This window comes from Lissotriton helveticus, chromosome 4_2 (assembly GCF_964261635.1).
Source record: "Lissotriton helveticus chromosome 4_2, aLisHel1.1, whole genome shotgun sequence".
NCBI classification, from domain to species: Eukaryota; Metazoa; Chordata; class Amphibia; order Caudata; family Salamandridae; genus Lissotriton; species Lissotriton helveticus.
In genome coordinates, this window is record NC_136064.1 from 327,719 (window position 1) to 348,119 (window position 20,401).

Here is a 20,401-nt window from a genome sequence, read left to right on the forward strand (position 1 = left end):
TGGGGCTGTGGTGACTATGAAAGGCAACACTGAATTTGTAGAGCTGTCCACTTACCATGAATCACAGAAGCACTGATGAGCCAGACTGATTAGGATGTGGAGATAGGTTTCCTTCAGGTCTAATATTGTCATAAAGTTTCCTTTATGTAACATTAGGATACCATCCTGCCAGGTGCCCATATGGAAATGTTCAGACAGGATGTACCTGTGGAGAGGCCTAAGATTGAGGACTGGCTGGAGTGAGCTATCCCTTTTAAGAATCAAAGTAAAGGGAGTAGATGCCCTTGCCTGTGTTGAGAGGGCACTGACTCCATGGCCCCCTCGAGCAGAAGCGCCTGAATCTCCGCTTGCAACATGGCCAGATATTATGGGCTGAGGGTGTGTGCGAGCGAAGTGGGAGGGGTGGTCAGCTAAAACAAGGCAGCAGCTGTGTTTGATGATAGATACAACACACCTGTAGTGATCTCATCCCAACGGAAAATAAACCTCTGTATTCTGTCCCACACAGGTGTAGTATGATAGTGGGAGGGGGAAGCAAGTGAGTTTTTGGAGGTAGAGGCTCCCTTGGCGAGAGTGCATCTGCCCCTGGCTCTATTCCCTTTGAAGGAGCCCTGCAAGCAACCTCTACCTTTCTTTTGGTCATAACCCCGTTGCTGCCGTTGGTAGGACTGTGTTCATTCTGAGGAAGTGCCTCTGGACCTAGCCCTTGCTTGTTGCCTTTGAAAAGAGCCCCTGGCAGAAGGAACTTGAAGGGTAGTCATGGCCTTAGCCGTGTTGATGTCCTTCTTTTTTTTCTCCAACAAAGCTAAGCAAGAGCTGCAGCAGGTCTGGCAAGAGCCACAGGTTACAGAAGGTATGGAGATCAGCCCAAGATTACTTGCAGTGGCACTGAGGGCATCTTTTGAAGGTCTTGCTTTCCATTACCTTCTGCACATCCTCATTCTCCAGCATAGGTAAGGATCTGCTGCTCCAAAGGACAGGGTCCTAGAGTGCTAGGAGACCCGATTATTTGATGACAATGCCATCAGCAGTTTGAGCGGACGAGGTTCACGAGACAGATTACGTGTCAAAAAGTCTTCTCGGCGACAGGAAGGAAAGACAATGATCTCAAGGGCTGTGACAGACAACGTTGAGTAGGTCAAGACTGGGAGCAACGCTGATACACGTCTAACCGAATTGCCAAGAAAGACCAATCTAATATTGGAGTCAGTGCCCATGTACGTTTAAGACCAGCGGAGAGGTAAATTAGGCTCGAAAGAATTCTGCAAAGAAAAACAAGAGACAACAGTCTGAGCCCAACACTAGATGGCAGGTGTATGCATATCTACAGCCACACATGCCAAGAGCATAATAGTCTCAGGATGATCAATATTTAATGGCTGCAATCCTCATCTAACAGGGATCATGTTCTGTGGCACCAGTCCCACTTTAACCACCCTCTTTAATTGTTTAAGGTTAATTTCCCTAATTGTAGCCCATTTAAGTGGTGTCATATCCTGTACCATCCAAATGTGGGCATTAGGAGTGAAAATCTCTGATTTGCTCAAGTTAACTTTAAATCCTGATACTTGCTGATAGACTCAATTCTTTCATTAGATGCGGAAGTGCGTCAAGGGGATCAGTCAGAGAAAGCAAGATGTCATCAGGAACATTGTGAGTTTAGTTTATGAGGCCCCTAATGTTATCCTTTTTATGTTTCTATTAAGTCTAATTCTCTGGGCTGAAAGTTCTAAAGAAACTGTGAATAAATGGGGAAAAAGGGTCGTGCCCCAACCAATCACCACATATTGAAAGAGAAAGTCATTGACTCTGATCTGAACCCTTGAGGTTTTATAATGCAATAACAGCTAGCCACAATAACTCTCACCATAGCTCATAGCTTGTAGTGTGTCCAACATAACATCCGGTCCTCCAAAGGTCTACCAACCCCAGATCCTCCATTTGGGCTCTTCCTGCTGATATCGACCAGCACCCATGTCATGTCCAGCACCCATGTCTTGTCTTGTCCATCATGCTATTTAGCACAAGGTCTAGCTCTACTCCTACCACTACAAACTGTGTTGCCCATGACATTAGAGTTTGTATAGTGTGGCTAAGGAACAGTTGGGACCACATGCCGATCCCAGCACTAGCGGCTCACTATTGTGGATGCCTCTTAATGCTACCCCATCTGCCTTTCCTGAATATTTTAGAAATCCATCTGAAGAGGGCATTTCCGGCAAACCAAGATTCTAACTTCTACAGTCATCTTCCGACCCAAGGGTACTCAAGGAGAAGTATTTTCAGTCTCTAAGGCGGTGGTGATCTTGAGGCAAAGGAGGTACTCCTAGATTAACCCTATGTTGTTTTTGAATAGTCAGTTCCTAGAGAATGTCTCTGCTTTTTGGGGTAGTTCAACCCACTAACAACTATATGTAGTATTGGTAAATGTTGTCATTCTGTGGTTTGTGGGAAAGTGCTTTCATTCGCTTACTCCGTATGTTGGTTGGGATCCTTTCTGTGTATCCGATTGCGGGTAGCCCCTCTTCTTGCACTTCTCTCCATTCTAACAACAAATGTATCCCTCAAAACTATTAGAGCAAAATTTCGATCAGCATTAAAGTAAATATTATGAGATCTCTGTGATGGTACATAGGTCTCTTTGGACAGGCATTGACTCTGCATCCAATCAGCTTTTCCGCTCTCTTTGGGGGTGCTCCTCTCGTGTTGTCTCATCACTTTGTGCATTGTGGGCTGTTCGGGCAGAGTAGGTATCTTTGTTACGATGTTCTCTGTTGTTCGCCAAGGGGGTCAAACCTAAAATGTGCTAAAGACTAAAGCCTAAAGAGGGTGCAAAGATCAGTATTTTATTCATTATCACTACATCTGTTTTACCTGTACTCACTGTTAGGCGATTATTTTTTATCCATTTGAAAATAAAGCATATAGTATTTTGGAAGTCTAGTTAAGTAGTGGAATTTCCATCTAAACAAAGCAGAATCTGTGAATCTTCAGCATAATTAAATAGTCGGCACCACCTCTCAGCAAGCACTATTATTAGATATTAAACAAATGAGGGGACTGCACACATTCTTACGGGAATCCATATTTTCTAGGCACACTTTCTGCTACAAAGGAGGACAGTCGGACTACTTGTACCAGAGCCTTTAGATAAGATTCTACCTACTTAAGGGACAAGCTATGTATACCTGCTGCTTGGGCTAGATCCAACAAGATTTCATGGTCCATCGTGTCAAGGGCAGCAGATAGATCCAACAAAATAGACAAAGGCATCTTCTCTGACATGTCCCAGATGTAAAACGGATGACGGCAACTTCTTTCACGTTTTGGGAGTAGCAACACATTAAAACATTTTTGAGGTGGAATCATGGACTCCCGCTCACACTGCAATCTGAGGAGCAGATGGAACTGTGAAGTCCATAATATGTCTAAGGGGGGCACAAGCTTCCGTTATAGAAAGACAAGCTGAGAGTGGGAGGTGCTTCTCAGTGGACTTGCTGACAAAATATGACTAGTGTCCCACATGCTGTCGGGTCTGCAGTGCATCGAAATACAGCTCCTGCCCTCTATCAATGGGGCCATCTCCACTAGACTTCACACATGGCAGAAGCATGGCTATCCACAGGACAACAAGTGTTTTCTGGCCTGATTAAAGGCTGTGGTGAAAGCAGGCATAGTGCAGCCTCATGAAGACCTAACACTTTCCTCTAGTGGGGGTAAAACTGCCAGGACATGCAAGTGTTCTACTGCAAGCGATTACTTTGTGTAACTCCACTCTTCCAACCCAGACCACCCCAAATTAAAATAGCTTTACATATTCTTAGCAAATACGTGCCACATTCAGAGTTGGGGGTAAAGTGATATCCCCAGCATATGTAATGATACTAAATTTGACATTTAACCTTTTGCATCAACGCATCTGAACATCATAAAATATAAAGGATTAATGTATTTTTACAAATTTATTTTCAACATTCAGAGTAAGCCATCTTATACTCGCCTCTTCTGCGCTTCCTGCTTACTGCGGCACTGCTCACAGTAATATTTGTATTCACTGCATAGGGTTTCTGTATTACTGAATCCTCTGTTGAGAAAGAAAATATTGATTCCATTATAAAGAAACAGTCACTAAAATGCGGGGGTTCAGGGTACTACACACCTTATTGCACAATATTGTGATGCCGTTTGTGATTATAGTTTGCTTTACTATAACAACATTAACTTACAAACTCCTGGTAGACACACAAATGTTTCATAATCAACAGCGGAGAAATGTGATTTGCACTGATGAGAAAATGTCACTCGAGTATTTTGGGAACCTACCTTCTGGTTTCCAAAAATCATGTAATCCTGATAACATATCTATGAATATTAGCTTGATCAGTTTTTGTAACGTCTATGCACTGTAAATAGCAAATATCCAATTTAATGCCACTCAAAGTACTGCTCTAGCAAGTCCCTTAATGAGACCAGTGACCAAGGTTAGCCAAATCAACACCAGGAGAGTGAAGGGGCAAGTTCTCACTAGGATTTTGTTGGCAATGAGGAAGAGCCAATTCTGACCCGATCATTGAAAGGAAATTTGGAATAAGGTGACAATTTGTGTGTGAGCCCTCTTACCCTTTTGTACAATATTTCTATGTGTCTTCAGCATGTAGGTGAAATGTCAGAATGCAGTCACTAAAATGCGAAGCTGTCTCCAAAGTTTGAAACCCGCTGTAGAGGAAGTGGTGTCTAGTGAACAGCTTTAAGAAAGGCGCTTGAATCTCTGTGTGGTTGGCTATGACTACACTACCTTGGATACACAAATGAACACGCAATTTCACTTTTTTGTAACGTGGAGTCAGTACTTACCTGTGCATGGCATCGTGGATTCTGTCCTATGAGCTGTCCAGAACTCGGATTAAAGATCTGGGTGACTCGCACCTTCTGAATGTGTTCCTCAGTGCTAATATTTGTGTGTAATATTGAGGACGGCTATTAAAATTCTGGCAAAGCCAGATTAGTCCATTGTTATTCCAAGCTCAGTAATTTGAGTGCCACTAAAGTGGGAACTTCGATCATAAAGAGAATCTCCAAAAGGAGAAACTAAGCTTTTAAGTGCTATATAAAATGTAAATTATAACAAACATTACAAATGTATATTGCCAACATGATGGCAGTGCCTAAAGCTTCTTCGGTAAGTACTCCTACTCTAGTGACAGGTACGCAACTTAGGGATGCAGTAAAGATGGAGAGAAGGTTGGTGCTGAAAGCATTGAAGTATGTGGTAGGACTGACACAGGTCAAAGAAGAGCAACGTGGTTCATGTTACTGACAGTTTCAAACACAAAGCAAAGGGATATTTGTGAATAATTATGGTCAAGCTGCTCTCTGGGGCCGAGGGCAATTGAGGTAAGTAGCTACAGTAAGTAGCTACAGTCTACACAAGATTCTGGATTGGAAGAAATGGCTTCCTGTTCCTATAGCACTTTAATTGCCTGTGATGCACACAAATCTACGTATTATCAGCTGAAATTACATTCCCGCTGTCCTTTCCTTTTTGGAGACATTAATGCCTTTTTGAGTTTCTTAAGGTTGGTAAGAACTTGGGAGTCAGACTTTTTTATTGCTGATCTGTTTAGGACAATTAGCCACAGAAATGTTCAGCTGAAGTCGCAATTCATTATGGATATTGTGAAGTTGCTGTTCCAGAAAGAGGTTTATTGGGTGGACGTAACTCAGTGGTAATAGGAAAAATCTCATTGTTGAAGTTAGCTAAACTATGTACTAACTAGGGAGTGAGAGTGAAATGAATTCAACTTAATCTAAAATGGGAACTGATGAAGATACTCCTTCTGTTGAGAGAATTAATTAGCATCAGGTCAAGGATATGATGAAATGAGTGTGTGACTAGCTATGTGGGAATGGCACAACCTCTACCTAGGGGAAGCTGATTTTAAGGGGGCATCAAATGTGGAAATCTCAGAGACAACAGCTTGAAAGGAAATTCGAAGCATTCTCCCGGAAACTGTGTATATATGGTGTGAAGATAATACACTAAGTAAATGCTAGACCAGTCTAGTTACATTTATTTTAAACAGTGGTTTTTAAAGAGAATGATAGGTTTGTGAGGGACATGCCCTCAAGACACAAATGCAACCATGCTCTTCCCTTTAGCGCTTCGGCCTGTACTAAAATCTTCTAGTTCTGCTCCTGGGCAGCTTTTGGCAAGGCTTCAGGCAAATCTTTGTGGTAGAAAGTTTACAACAATCCACAAGTACTGCTTGAAGAAAAATCACTCCCACATACACAACATTTAGAAATCAAAAAACCTCCCAAGGCAAAAGCAAAGATTTCTCTGAAATTAAACCTTTCCAGCATCATGTAATCTAAGTCAATTGTGGCCTGAAAACATGTGGATGAAGGATCACATGTATTTTAGTAGAGAGGTGTCACTACCGCCCTTTTGTTTGTTTACACTTTTCGCTAGTCAGATTACCCTAAATGACGTCTTCACTGCCTTGTTGCAGTCTGTATCAGAGCGGAGATCAAAGCACTACGTAGCCTTTCCAAATACTGAAATCAAGACTGTGAACCAGACTCTTGCTCCTCATTCTGGAGCCATACTTTGCAAGACTTAGGAAGTGAAAAGACAAACATCATAAAATGACTAAAGTGAATACTTTGGTAGACCCACCACTGATTGAAAAGACATAGCTAGATCATGGCCTTTTACATGCGGTCTCAATAATTATGGTCTTTGGATGCCAGCTTCTAGAAAGATTGCATATTGCATATTTATTTTATTACATTATTATGTGCTCAAGACTTAAATGTTTGTTAAGGTGGTCTAACGAAGAAATAACTCAGTTTGCTGTGATTCCAATATAAATGGTCAAAGAGAAAGATACTTCCTCAGAACTGTTTTGTCTATCTGTGATATCTAGTGGCTGGATTCTGAATTCTGGTTTAAGGATTTGGGTCAAAACAAAAAACATTAGTGGGAAGCTCACATACCCAATAAGACTTTTTAAGACATCAACTGAAATCCTACACTAGCCTCCAATGCGTCCATGCCTCAGATTTTTACCCAGCCACTGGGTAGGATTCCCCAACCTTTGCAACCTCTGTCAAATTATATGAGAATCAATAACATATCAAGCTGTACAACTAGTGTGTCAAGTTAGCAACATTGTCTTTTTCAAGTAAATCTGCTAAAAAATGTACATTCTTTAACCGCATGCGTGCGGCGCGAATTCCCCGCCCATGCTGACTCCGCCTTGCGCGGGCGGAGTCATGACGGAACGGTTCCGTCATCAGCACAGCTCAACCGACGCTCATGACGGAACCGTTCCGTCATCAGCATCGAAGGGGTTATAGGGTACGGCAAGTAATAACCAATCAGAGACAAAGGTTAGTGGTCTAGCTAGTCTTAAACTGGTTCCTTAACATGGCTTGTACCACCTTTACATAGTGGTTCAGCAAATTTTTGTAGTGCATGCATATTTTAGTTTCTCCTTCTCTTATGTGAGGGCGTGGTACCCCACACCTGCAGTGCTACTTTAGCTCCATGTTGAGGTTGTTTGTAGCGTACATGCGTCTATGTATTGTATAGTCGTCTCGTGCTCCTATGACTGATGAAGTTCCTTGTGTGTCTAGTGCCTAGACATAGTGTTCTTCCCTTCTGCCATCTGTGCTGTGTGGCATGCTGGAGTTTGGGTTAGGTTGGTGGTGTGTGCAGGATCCAATGGTGGGCATAGCCATCTGCCTGAATAAGTCTCTGCCTTCTACATTTGGTGGCAAGCGTCACTCGTACAGCTTATCGTGCAGACTATCTCAATAGCCATATGGTTCTTGACATACCAGCAGCTAGGATACTAACTGCAGAAGTGTAGAAAATAGAAAGAAACAAAACAGCAGGCCTTTTGCATCTATGCACCCAGGATCGGAAACAACATTCCCATAGCCATCTAGACCACCCTAACAATGCTCCAATTAGAAGAGTTGACGATGCACCTCTTTAAAGAACACTACATCACAATGCACTAACTATCCACAAACCAGAACCTCGCCTATCAATCGTTAACTTTGTCTTTGACTCTATACAGTGCTTGCTTCACCGCCCAGTACCAAGCACCTGTCAGATTCTCCTGTTTGTACACAATGATGCCATGTCCCTGACCACATATAGAAGAAACTCATTAACAACCCACTCAAACACATCAACAGAATTTGCTTCCAGTGCTAAACAACAGCTGAATCCTCCTATTCATACACAGTGACAACTTGTCCAAGAACATATACAGGAAAAACAAGTGACTATTAGGCACCACAGCAAGCAGGTACTACACATTCTGCCAAACTCAGTTACAAAACTGGGTATTCACCTTTCCCACACTGCATCACCAACAACATATACACAGAGGCAGGGAATAAAACATATCATCCACTCTCTAAAAAACAAGAGCACAGAGATTGAGACAAGGTACCCACATTAACAAATCAAAAACACAGACATTGCAACAGGGTACCCACTGCATCACCAAAAAGAGACATCTCAGCAGGGTACTAATCACCTTCCTCATTTTCACAACACAAGAACATGCACATGGACTACACAGGCTAAAGACCACACATAAGGCCCTCTACTCCACTACCCCAAGCTGCCAACCAGCCTCACAATTTAAAACAAGCAAACATAACATGTTGCATAAAACACAGAATTCTTGAGCCATATTTTACAACGCTTTTTAACCTACTCATAGAATCCCCCACGAAACTCTGAAATGCGCAAACATCTAATACCACATCTACGGCAATGACACTCAACTGCACCTAACAATCTCATCACCTGATGACATCAAAACTCTTAACTCTTTTCTGCAGAAAGCTCAACATTGACTAACTCATAATCCCCTTATGCTAAACGCACTCAAGACCAATTTCCTCCTGATTGCTATCCATAATTACTCAAACTGGCTAAAACTACTAACCGCACTCAACTGCACTCCTCACGTTGTTTACTCCGCTAAATCATTAGGCCTAACGCTCGACAAACACCTGAATATGCAAAACCACATCAGTGCAACCACCAGAGGAGCCAATCACCAACTCAACACATTAGGAAAACTCAAACCTTTCTTACCGACGGATGACATGCAGCTAGCAGTCCAATCCCTAGTCATCTCCCGCCTTGACTATGGAATTGCAACCCTGGCGGGGCTACCTAAAGCCCGACTGGCCCCCAAGAGAGCTACATTAAACACAGCAGCCAGACTCATCACAGGATCACGAAAACAAGATCATATCACACCTGATTTAGCCCAACCTAATTGTCTCATTATTGAAGTAAGGATCCAGTTCAAGATAGCCTACCTGACACACAAAGCACTCCAATTTACCTGACAAATAAACTCAAACTATCTGGTTTAAACCAGACACTAAGAAGCTCGAGCACTCTTCTACTGAAACCGCATAAATTCAAGAAGTAGGAAAACTTACACTGCACCTTCTCCGGCCTCGCTCCAAGAATATGGAATGCTCATCCCCTGGAAATCAGAACTAACCCCTCTAAATCCTCATTAAAAAAAAAACTAAAAGGGCTGACCTGAAAAGCTGCCTGAAACTATAGACTTGAAATTCCCAAACCAACTTTTAGGGCATGTTTACAACCAGGATCTACCTCTCAACAATTGTTTACTGTGTCTCTGTATAGCCATGTTATATCTATGTTGATCACCCTGTGTATGTTCAACTTCTTTTACGGTCTGCTTACATGTACAGCGCTCAGATACCAGGCACGGGTCATATTCACACACTATAAAACTTTTCAAATTAATAAATAAAAATATTTGACAAGCGAGCCTTCCTCAACATAAAATTTGTAAACTGCAGGAGGGCACGACCCTTTCTTTCAAAGCCTGCAACAAAAACCAGGAACACACACACTCCACATTCTTGAGTTTAGAATATTTTTCAACACAGCATAATCAAGCCAAACATGCATAAAGCATTCCCAAAGATTCAAACACAAGGAGATGAAGGACGGAGCGTGAGACTTTTCAGACACTCACACCCAGCCACAGAGGGTTGAATCCATCATCATTCTTTAGCTCACTTCACCACCCCAGTTTAGACCCAGCCATATGCAAATCAGTCTTCATCCTGTGCCTCATGGGAACAGTCCAGACCGAACTGCCAAGCCAGGTCTTCCCTGGACTGGAAACAAGCATCCTGGGACCGGTTTCAGAGTAACACTCCTCATCAGCCAGGCCAGCTTATAGCTTGAATCCAGTGGCAAAGTGAGGAAGGGACTCACGTCTGGGTATACCCTGCCAACTTAGGACGCACAATGCAAACACAGGGAGATGATGGACAGAGCGCTGAGACTTTTCAGACACTCACCCCCAGTCACAGATCTGGGTTGAATCCATCATCATTATTTCCCAAAGATGCCCCTTTACCGCATAAATACCATACTTCCATATACTTCAAAAGCATTTAACACAAAAAAATAAAGATATGTATCACTCCAAGGAATACACTCTTTGATTTACATAAATATTTTTAAAAGCACAAGCCTTGAAGCAGCCTCTTCAGATGACTTTCAGTTCCTTGTTACAAAAGTAATGGACTTAAGGTAAGTTGACTCTAAACATGCTCAAGGCTGACACAGCTGAATGTAGTCAGCCCCTCCACACCCCGGGTTACTTTGCTCTGCTCCACGTGTGCTGCCACATGAACCCACGTTGCACGCCATTGTTCTGGCTCCAAGGTTTCACCCTCAAGGCCACAGGCAGTAGGCAGTCCCATTCGGAGTGCTACTGTGGTACTGCATTACAACCTGCCTCTTAAGCGCTGTCTCACATAATTGTCTCTATCCTGGGAGCTAAACTATGGTGAGCTACGAGCCCTCTGGAGGTTCTGCCACTTCCAGAGGCGGCTCATGCCTCAAGCACTGCCTCCCTTGTACCTGCTGGACACACCGGTGGTGCACACCAGAGAACACATACATGCCTCACTTGACATGCGCCTTTTCTCCAACCCTCACAAGCTCATGGCTGACTCACATGTGCCAATGAGCACGGATCTGCTAAGAATACATATGTCCTGATGTACCAACTGCTACTAACTCACTACTTTCTCAGTCATGCAGTAAAACTGTGTAATATCAGATGGAGATACAATAAAAAAAGAAACACACCTATCCTGCCGCCGATGCGTCAGTCCTCCTCTTATCTCCTGATGGTGTCCCAACAGTCCCTGTGACACAAGAACAGGCTCCCCGCCCAATCACAGCGCTGCTCTCAATAGCATGAGAACAGCGCCAGGATTGGTCTGGGCAGCTTGGTTTGCCGCTCAGACAGTGCCTGCAACACAGCTGGGTTGGACATACCTAAATGTGCATGACGGTTTGGCCAGCAAATCTTGATGTGCACTTTACAGTGCACACGACAACTCCTCCTCCCTGCCGACTTTGGAGCTGGGGAACCGGGTTCGAGTCTTGGCGTCAGCTCAACATCCTGTGATTCTGGGCAAATTACTCAATCTCCCTGTGCCTACCAAAAATGAATATGTCCTTGTGTAATGTAACTAGTGCTCATGTAAAGCGCTCCAATACCTTCAGGTCGAGTTTGCGCTACATAAAACTGCAAAAAAAAGAACAAGCGGCACGCGTTTGCTTACAAAGAAGGGGGAGACAGTGGGTGGGGAGACAATAGGGAGACAGTGGGTGGGGAGACAGTGGGTGGGCTGTGCATTTCTTGCACATATATTCATTGGAAAAAGTAGAGTTTGCACGTCTAATGTATAAGAAACACTTACATGCAAAGTATACTACAATATTACCGAGTATCTTCAAATAATACTTGAAATAAAGATGGCAATTTTCAGTCTACAGCCTAGAAAAAATGTAAACACACGAAGCCCGCACGCAGCTTCGAATTAAGCAGATAATTATATGATGTCAGCACTCAGTGGGACACGCTATAATTTACGAGCATTTTCCCGGCGTGCTGAGCCACACGCTCCATCATTCCATTTTATGTTCTCATTTGTGTTTCATTTTCCCCATGAGAGCAGCCGTGGTGGTCGCGAGGCACACATCTCGCAGACGCCCAGAACATCACAGCTTCAAATGCACAGAAGACATTCCAAGCCTCCATATAAAAGGCAAAAGACAAAAGAAAACTCCCCAAAATAAAAAAGGAAGTGTTTGTTCACCTCAGGCAATGTGTTATGGACGTGTTCTGCTCCACATCAACAGAAAGGTCCAGGAAGTCCTCATCTTTGCTGCTAACCTAGGAACAGAAAGGAAAGAACAGATTTATGTCACTGCAGACAAGCAGCAGCAGAGGAGAAGTGCCCAGCTGGCGCAGAAGAATACAATGCTACAAACGGACCTGATGCCCTTCTTGTGCTAGTCTCAAGGCTCTGCCACAGACTCGAAAAGAAAATGAGCAATGCCATCTCTAGCTATAAACAAGCATTGGCAAAACCAATAGGTCTTGCCTATGCAAGAGCTATTGGATTTGCAATGTGTTTTAGCCACGTTGTAGACAAGCGTGGCTGCTGTGAGTTGGGCCACATGCTAGTGGCATAGAGGAGTCTCGCATGGAATATCGTAGAGTGGAATGGCGAACAGTGGAGTAAAGTGTTGTAGAGTGAGGTATAGTGGAGAAGCACAGTGTTGAGTCGCGTAGACTGGCATACACTGGAGTGGTTTAGAGTAAAGTGGACTGGAGTGGCGTAGAGTAGGCTGGTGTAGAGTCCATTGGCATTGAATTTAGAGGCATACAATGCAGTGCTGTAGAATGCAGTGCCATTGATTAGAGTGATGCATAGTAGAGTGCAGTAGTGTGGAGAGTTTTGGCGTAGAGTGGCTGTAGGAAGGTGGATACCGGACTTTTTGCCTTGTGTTTAGTTGGTTTTCGACTTAGTTGGCCTGGGATCCTGCTAATCAGGGCCCCAGGCTATCTGCTCTCTCTGTAAAATGGACTCCATATACCCTAGGTACATAACTAATTGGGGTTTGGGTCACTCTAATGAGTCCCTGTACAGTGTACTATAGGTACCCAGGGCATAGATTCACCCAAGGCCTACCAGGGGCTGCAGCATATCTTTTGCCACCCCTGGCTGGCCATCCAAACTGACACAACTGGCTGATCACTCAGCTGGGGCAAGGTCGGGCAATCACCCCTTGCTTAGATATAGTATACCTATGTCTAACCTTATATCTGGACACATATACACCTATAAGTCACTCCTATGGCAGGCCTTAACAATCCTGAAGGCAGAGTGCTTGGTTTTATGTGAGGTGGTGCTCTAGCATGAGCTGAGCCTGTCTGCAGATTTCTGAACCATGTCCTTCTAGCTGTTCCAGGGTATTGCCATACCATATACTCTTAAGTGCATTATGAACCTTGTGGTTAAATGCTATCTTTGGTTTGGCTTTATCAAAACATGTCGTGTAAGGTGTCATACGCTTTGGAATACTACCCCCTCGCCAGTTCTGGCGACGGGGGTAGCATTCCACCCTTCTAGATGGAGAAGACATGTTACTTCCATTAATCCCGGTTAAGGTTACCCAGAGCCTCAGCATCACAAAATGGATGCTGCTGCCACAGATACAAGTCTGACCTCCTGCTGCTTGGAGTCCTTCCAGCGAGGGAGGCTTGGACAATAGGTTTCCTGTCACAGGGAGGTGCTAGCACCACCCCAGACAGGAGAAAGTGGATTGGGGCAGGGAGGGTTGAATGAAACGAGACACTGCCTGGGGCACGCAAGGTGTCCCATGCATAGGCCAGTTCAAACCGGTGCTGGGGCACTCCAGCCCCAGCTCTGGCGCGAAACTGGACAAAGGGAAAGGGGTGTAACCACCCCCTTCCTGGGTCCCACTCATAGGAGGGGCCTAGCAGGTAATCCAGCCCCTAGATTTGGTATATAGGTAGGAGCTGAATCCCAAGACTTTACATAATCCTGACTGAAACTCTGATACGAAACTCTAGACCCTTCGACATCCTACTCGACGTAGAAGACTGAAGAATCTCCCTTGTGGTCAAGGAGTGACCAACCTTTGCAAGAAGGCACCACCAAGCGCTCAACGGTTTGCTTTGTCGTTGCTCCCGCCGGAGCTTGAACACAGAGCCTGACAAGACCCGGACTTCCAGACTTCCTTTGATCCGATCCACAGCCACAGCAAAGCTGAGACCTGTGGAGGCGACGCGAGACGTGGGACCGGCCATCTTGGAAAGCCAGCGAATTGCTTTCCGTGCAACTTCTGAGGCACCCTCGAAGTTGTGCATTGGGGATTGAGAAGCCCCAGCCCCGAGCACCAACTGCACCGAAGATCACCTCTCCACATTCACCGAGTGCTGCCTGGGGCCCTTTTGCATTTTCCTGCTCGACGCGTCTGTCCGGTCACTTGCCCGTTGGCTAGTGGCCTCTGTGACAACGAAACCTTGAATTTCCAACGCCGGTCTGGTTGCTCCAGACTGGCCCTTGCTCCCCTGAAAAGGAGAAGCCCATCAGACCTTGCTGGTCCGATCAAGAATCCATCTTCAATTCCTGCGTGGGTTGCATTTGCCAAGGTCTGTTGATTCCGAATCGAGAACCGACACCGCCAACAGCGAGAGCCTTCGTGGGACAGTCCTTGCCCAGCTCCTGGTCGTCGTCGACTCCTCCTGGTCCACGTGGCAGCGGAGACAAGCTTCACGACATCACCTTATCGCATCCCGACATCGCCTGGTTCCTTCCTGGTCACTGGCTAGTGACCCAGACTCTGTCCCCTCTGCTTTCAGGTACTCTTCATCCTCGATCCACCCTTGGAACCAACCGGACTCTTCTCTTCTGGTCGCCTGCAGCATCTTTTCTCCAAGGCTCCATAGAACTCCACGGCGAAATCCGACACACTTTGACACCTATGCACCCGTTTACTGTGGGTGAGGTAAAGCGAGTACTGCAGTGCTCCTGTAAAGATTAACTCTCCTAGTGTCCTACTTTCAAGTGGTTAACTTCTAGTCCAGTCGGAAGACTCCTAAACCTTTAACTTTCTAACTTTACGCACCCATTGACTTCTATGTGTGCACGCGTGTGCATTTAGACACCGCACCCGCATCCCGTGGGCTACCTGCTCCCTAACTACTGTTAGTCCAGTGTAGCCCCAGCGATTCCCAAGGCCCTAGGCCTTACCATTGTTCGTGACGTGGTACTTATACCACTATTTTAGTATATGGTTTAGCGGGCCACCAGGGCCTATCCATATTATGCAACTTATTGTATGTTATATTAAGTTCCTTGTTATATGCTTGTGCGTCTGTGCTCATAAAGAGTACAGAGGGTTGTTTTAGAAATAAATACATATATATTTTGAATATATAACCTGTGTGGTGTCCTTTCATTTGGTATTAAAAGGATTGCATATGGTAAAACAGCTGGCTTCTGCCCTCTTGAGTTTATCCTAAGACTGCTTTTGTCCAGGCTACCCCTAGGATAGCTGGTCTATAAGGTTGACTTTACAACAATCACCATAAGGGTTGTTTGGACTTGTGCAAGGTGCTCACTAGAATAGTGAACATCATATACCAGGCCAACTTCTCACAGTGGCGTGGCGTGGAGCGGCACAGAGTGGAGTGGCGTGGATTGGGGCTTAGCAGAGTGGCGTGGAGTGATGCAGAAGGCAGTGGCGCAGAGTACAGTCAAGTGGAATAGAGTGCAGTGGCGCAGAGTAGAGCTGAATGACAGAGTGCAGTGCCATAGAGCGGTGCAGAATAAAGTAACAGAGTGGTGTAGAGTATAATGCTGTAGAGTGGAGTGGCATAGAGTGGAGTAGTGTGGCAGAAAGTACAGTGTCGCAGGTAGAGTGTCAGAGTGCAGTGATGTAGAGTGGAATAGAGTGGCATAGAGTACAGTGATGCAGAGAAGAGGGCAGTGACAGAGTGCAGTTGAGTAGAGTGCATTGGTGTAGAGTGCAGTGGTTAACAGTAGAGTGGCATGGAGTGATGCAGAGTGGAGCTGTGGCATAAAGTGCAGTGGCGTAAAGTAGGTAGTTTCAGAGTACAGTGAAGTAGCGTGGAGTGGTGCAGTTGTGCAGAGTTGCATGGAGTGTAATGGTTTAAAGTGGTGTAGAGTACAGTGCAGAGGTGCAGAGGGGTATGCAGTGGATTGGCATAGAGTGGCAAGGCATAAAGTTGAAGGTTACAGAGAAAAGTGCAATGGCAGAGAGTGTATTGGTATAGAGTGCAGTGGAGTAGAGTGGCGTTGAGTTGTGCCGAGGTGATTGATGTGGCCAAGACTGGAGTGGTGTAGAATGCAGTGGCGAAGAGTGCCATGGTGTAGAGTACAGTGGTGAAGAGTGCCTAGAGTAGAAAGGTGCAGGGTAGAGTACGGAGGCATAACGTGAAGTGGCTCAGAGTGGTGTGGCGTGATGCAGAGTAGAGTGGTTTAGAGCAGAGTATGCATGGCTGCCATTACAGACAACACATTTTCAATTGAAATTACCATTACATTAGCACAGACATCCAGTTTTACTAATAAAACTATAGAGTGTACAAACAAAAATGTTTAGAAATTGCATCACCTAGTGTAATAATTTCTTTTAATCATATTAAAGTATGTTTCCAACTTACTTCAGAAATAACAAAAAATGTGCTTCATTTGTGTTCCTAATGCGGATATATTCTGAAATACTTACACAGTTCATTTAAATGTTGTTGTGTGCTAGAACAAACCTCTTTCCTACCCTCAGTATCCAGCAAGTCAGAGAAAGAACAGTAAACAAACGCCCTCGGCAGCCAGCGCCTGACATTTGACATCGGTCTTTGAATGCACAGCAAATGTGACAAGCTAAGAACAAGATTTAAAGGCTTGTTTACAGAAAGGGAGTTTGTGAAACAATATAGTAAACACGGTTTAGGAAATGGGAGGGACGAACTGAACCTGGAGAGCCTAAAGCAAATAAAGACAGCAAACAGAAAACCATAAAATGTTAGTTACCAAACCACAAAGCCAATTGTAATCAATGGGCGGAATGCATTCCTAAGTCACCTTTCTGAAATTCCCTAAGATATCTTTAGCAAACCAGATAGCAGTGCGGTCTGGTAGGCTGCGACCAAAAAAATGCTACCTACTGACAATAGTTGTACCCAGGACACAGTGAGATGCAAGAAATATGACCACATCACACCTGTATTCAAAACACTAAAGTGGTCTCTCATTGTAGCTATAGCACAATTCATGCCAGCATGCATCTCCTACAAATACTAAGAATACAACTAAAGGTTGCCTGCATGACCCATAAAACACTACATAACATCACACCCAGTTACCTAGCTCTAAAGCTAGAACGATCCAGAGTATGCAGGCAACTACGAAGCGAGAGTTCTTTACTTCTGAAACCACAATCCTTTCATAAAAAGAGAACTGGTTGCAGAGCTTTTTCAGGGATCGCTCAAAGATTTGCAACTCCTTACCTCCAGTGGTTCGGGGAATCTCTTCCATTTACCTCCTTAAAAAAATAGGTACAAATACTCCTAATGAACAAATGCACGTCCTAAAACTTGATCCTATGCTGGCATCGAGTCACCTATACGTTCCTCATATCACTGGCTACCTTGTGTGGATTGAAAGAGAACCTTATATGTTTATTTATTTCCACAATACTGACCTAAGGATCAATAACTGTATATAATGTAATGTTCTGTTACCCTCTGGGATCATCATGTGTCGTCCACTGGTCACCTATGTTATCTTATACCTATGCTATCTTATACTTTTTACCTCTTTTGTAAGTAATGACGAATTTCAAATGCATGTATACTACCTCATTTCTTATGTCTTTATAACTATATACTGTAAAGTGCTCTGAGACCCTGATGGGTCACATTTGCTCTATATAAAACCATATAAATAAAACACTACAGTGGTCTCTCCTTGAAGCTAGAGCACAATTCATGCCAGCATGCATCTCCTACAAAGCCCTACACATGTCTACTCCTTGCAGTCTGGCTGACAAACTAGAAATCCCTGATTGTCACCAGGGTTCACAGAGAATGTTGATATGATTGGATTGGTCCCCTCAAGGACGTGTTGGTGCAGATAAGACCGCGCGTATTTCTTTTTTAATAATGACATATTTGCCACTGTATATCAGAATACGCACTTGTTGCACGCTGCAGGTAGAACTTCTGTGCTAGAGATTCCAGTTGGGATCAGGAGGGCTGGATTTCAGCCAATAATTACCCTGTCTTTTGCAGAGAGAGGGGTGCAACATTTTGAGAACTCCAGCAGTTGACATTCGATCCCTTCATGATCGGCCCTAGCTCTGGGTTTTATAAATTCTTTTTAAGTGTCTTTTTCAGAAATGGACTTAAGTGATAGATCCCAGCTTTACGGTCTCCTATATTCTGATTCTATTTGCTCCTGTTGTTTTGTTCTGCAGAGGTGGGTACATCCACCTTGGTACTAAGCAGACTAGGGTATGCTGTAGGCTCAGAGTTTCCAATAGGTTGGGCAACTTGTCACTGCCGCGGAAGCCTAGCTACCAGGCTCTGATGCACCAGAGATCCTAGTTATGGGTCAAATCCCTTTCTACCAGTTAGCTGGTGGTATTAAATCGTGTGCATGGTGAGCTCAGCTGTCCAAGAGACTTTGCTATTAGTTCTGGAGTGGTGGTCGCCCAGCCCCGATTCCGGATCACAGAAGTTCTACGTTATGCGCCATCTAAATCTGTCTCCAGCACGTGACCAAGAAACGATTGGACAACCCTGCCCGAGGAGTGGATTTCCATGAAAACCTCATGAAAGCAAGAGGGTAATGAAAACCAGAAAACTCGACTTGTAACGTCATCAGGTTGTTTCGAGAAGTGGCCAAGCAAGGCAGATTTAGGGGCCACTCACTCTTGCTGGGGTCAGTGCAGGTCGTGTATAGTCACCAACCTTCCCCAGTATCTCTTAAGGGTGTGCTGGCATTTCATTGCAGGAGTGCATAGGATGATCTAGTTGTTGCATAGTGAACCAATTTCTACATCTCTTATATTGCTATAATCTCCCTGAAGTACACAAGAAAAAATAATCCGGGTGTGGGGACCCTTTTCTTCCTTCGCTAAACAAAAGACAGGCAGAAGAAGAAGTATAACAACCGCCTGGAAACTAAGAGAGTCAAGTTCTCGAGGCAGGCGAGGTCACTGAAGTCAATCCGGCCTCCACCAGTTAATATCTATATACTCATACCTCTGTGGTGTCTCTGCAGTGAGAGGCCACTGAAGTGAAGCCGTCCTTCACTAGTTAATATCTGCGTACTCATACCTCTGTGGTGTCTCTGCAGTGAGAGGACACTGAAGCCAAGCCGGCCTTCACCAGTTATTAGCTGTATACTCTGTGGTGTCTCTGCAGTGAGAGGTTTGATTGTTGGTCTCCAGCCGGTTTCTATGTCTTTTACTGTGACTGTTTTGTAAGTACTTTCCCTCTTGCCAGTCTGCCTACCCGATTATGCATTCCTTACCCCTTTTTACCATACCCCCAGGGGCGTAACACAAGCCCCCGCAGGCCCCGCGTTGCGTGGGGGCCTCGCGCTCCAGGGGGCCCCACCGGGCCCTTCACTGAGCGTAACACATCATTGACAGTGCGCCCGGCCTCTTTAATAAATTGAGTAATGGTGCCGCCGCCGCACAAGAAGGCTCTGGCAAAATGGTGCGGGGCCCCCGCCGGGGCCCCTGCGAGTCTTAGGGGGTCCCGGCCGGGGCCCCTGAGAGTCTTAGAACTGGTGCTGGGGCCCCGGCCGGGGCCGTGTGAGTGAGGCACTGGCACAGATAAATGTTGTCTGGGCCCCGGACGGGGCTCGCCTGAGGCTCTTGAGGACTGGTGCAGGACTGGACTGGGGGGAGGTGGGGGGGGGGGGGGGGAGGCTCGACCGGGGCCCCCTGAAATTATTATGCTGGAAAATATAACATGGTACTGTAGGCGGGCGGGCCCCCAGGGCCGGGCCCGGGACGTGTAACTGAGAGACAGGCTGTTGTGATTACATTTGTCCTTTCACAGGCACTCCGGCAGGTAAAGTGAGAGGCTCTCTTATGGTGCGTGCGACTGCGGGGCAGGACAGGACTGCGGGCCCCTGACTAGTCTCGACTCTCGACGAGACTTGAGTGGACTGCGGTGCATATCCCTCCCCAGACACCCCCTGCTCCCCGACCCCAAGGCCTCCAGCTGCAGCACAGGGCCCCGCAGCGCCACTCAGCTGGGGGAGAACCCGCTTCCGAGCTGACATCAGCTGCGTGCCTCACACTGTGATTTAAGCAGCAGCAGAGGCCTCCTCAGGCAGTCTGTTAGTTGCACATGAAAGAAACCCGGAGCCGGTGACCAACTCCAAGCTCCCGTGGAGGACAGGTGAGAATCATCACTGCCTGGTGCTCACCGGAGGAGTCAGC

At 45.4% G+C, this 20,401-nt stretch overlaps 1 protein-coding gene across 1 annotated transcript in view; it reads right to left on the minus strand.

Moving 5' to 3' along the window:
* Nucleotides 1-20,401, minus strand: part of LOC144752165 (ubiquitin carboxyl-terminal hydrolase 12-like) — a 268,084-nt gene that overhangs the window by 40,780 nt on the left and 206,903 nt on the right. Inside the window, exons 5-6 of the mRNA XM_078640092.1 lie at nt 12,205-12,281; nt 4,001-4,084 (exon numbers count right to left, since the gene is read on the minus strand). Of these exons, the coding sequence (XP_078496218.1) occupies nt 4,001-4,084; nt 12,205-12,281 (161 nt within the window). The remainder of the gene's footprint in view (nt 1-4,000; nt 4,085-12,204; nt 12,282-20,401) is intronic.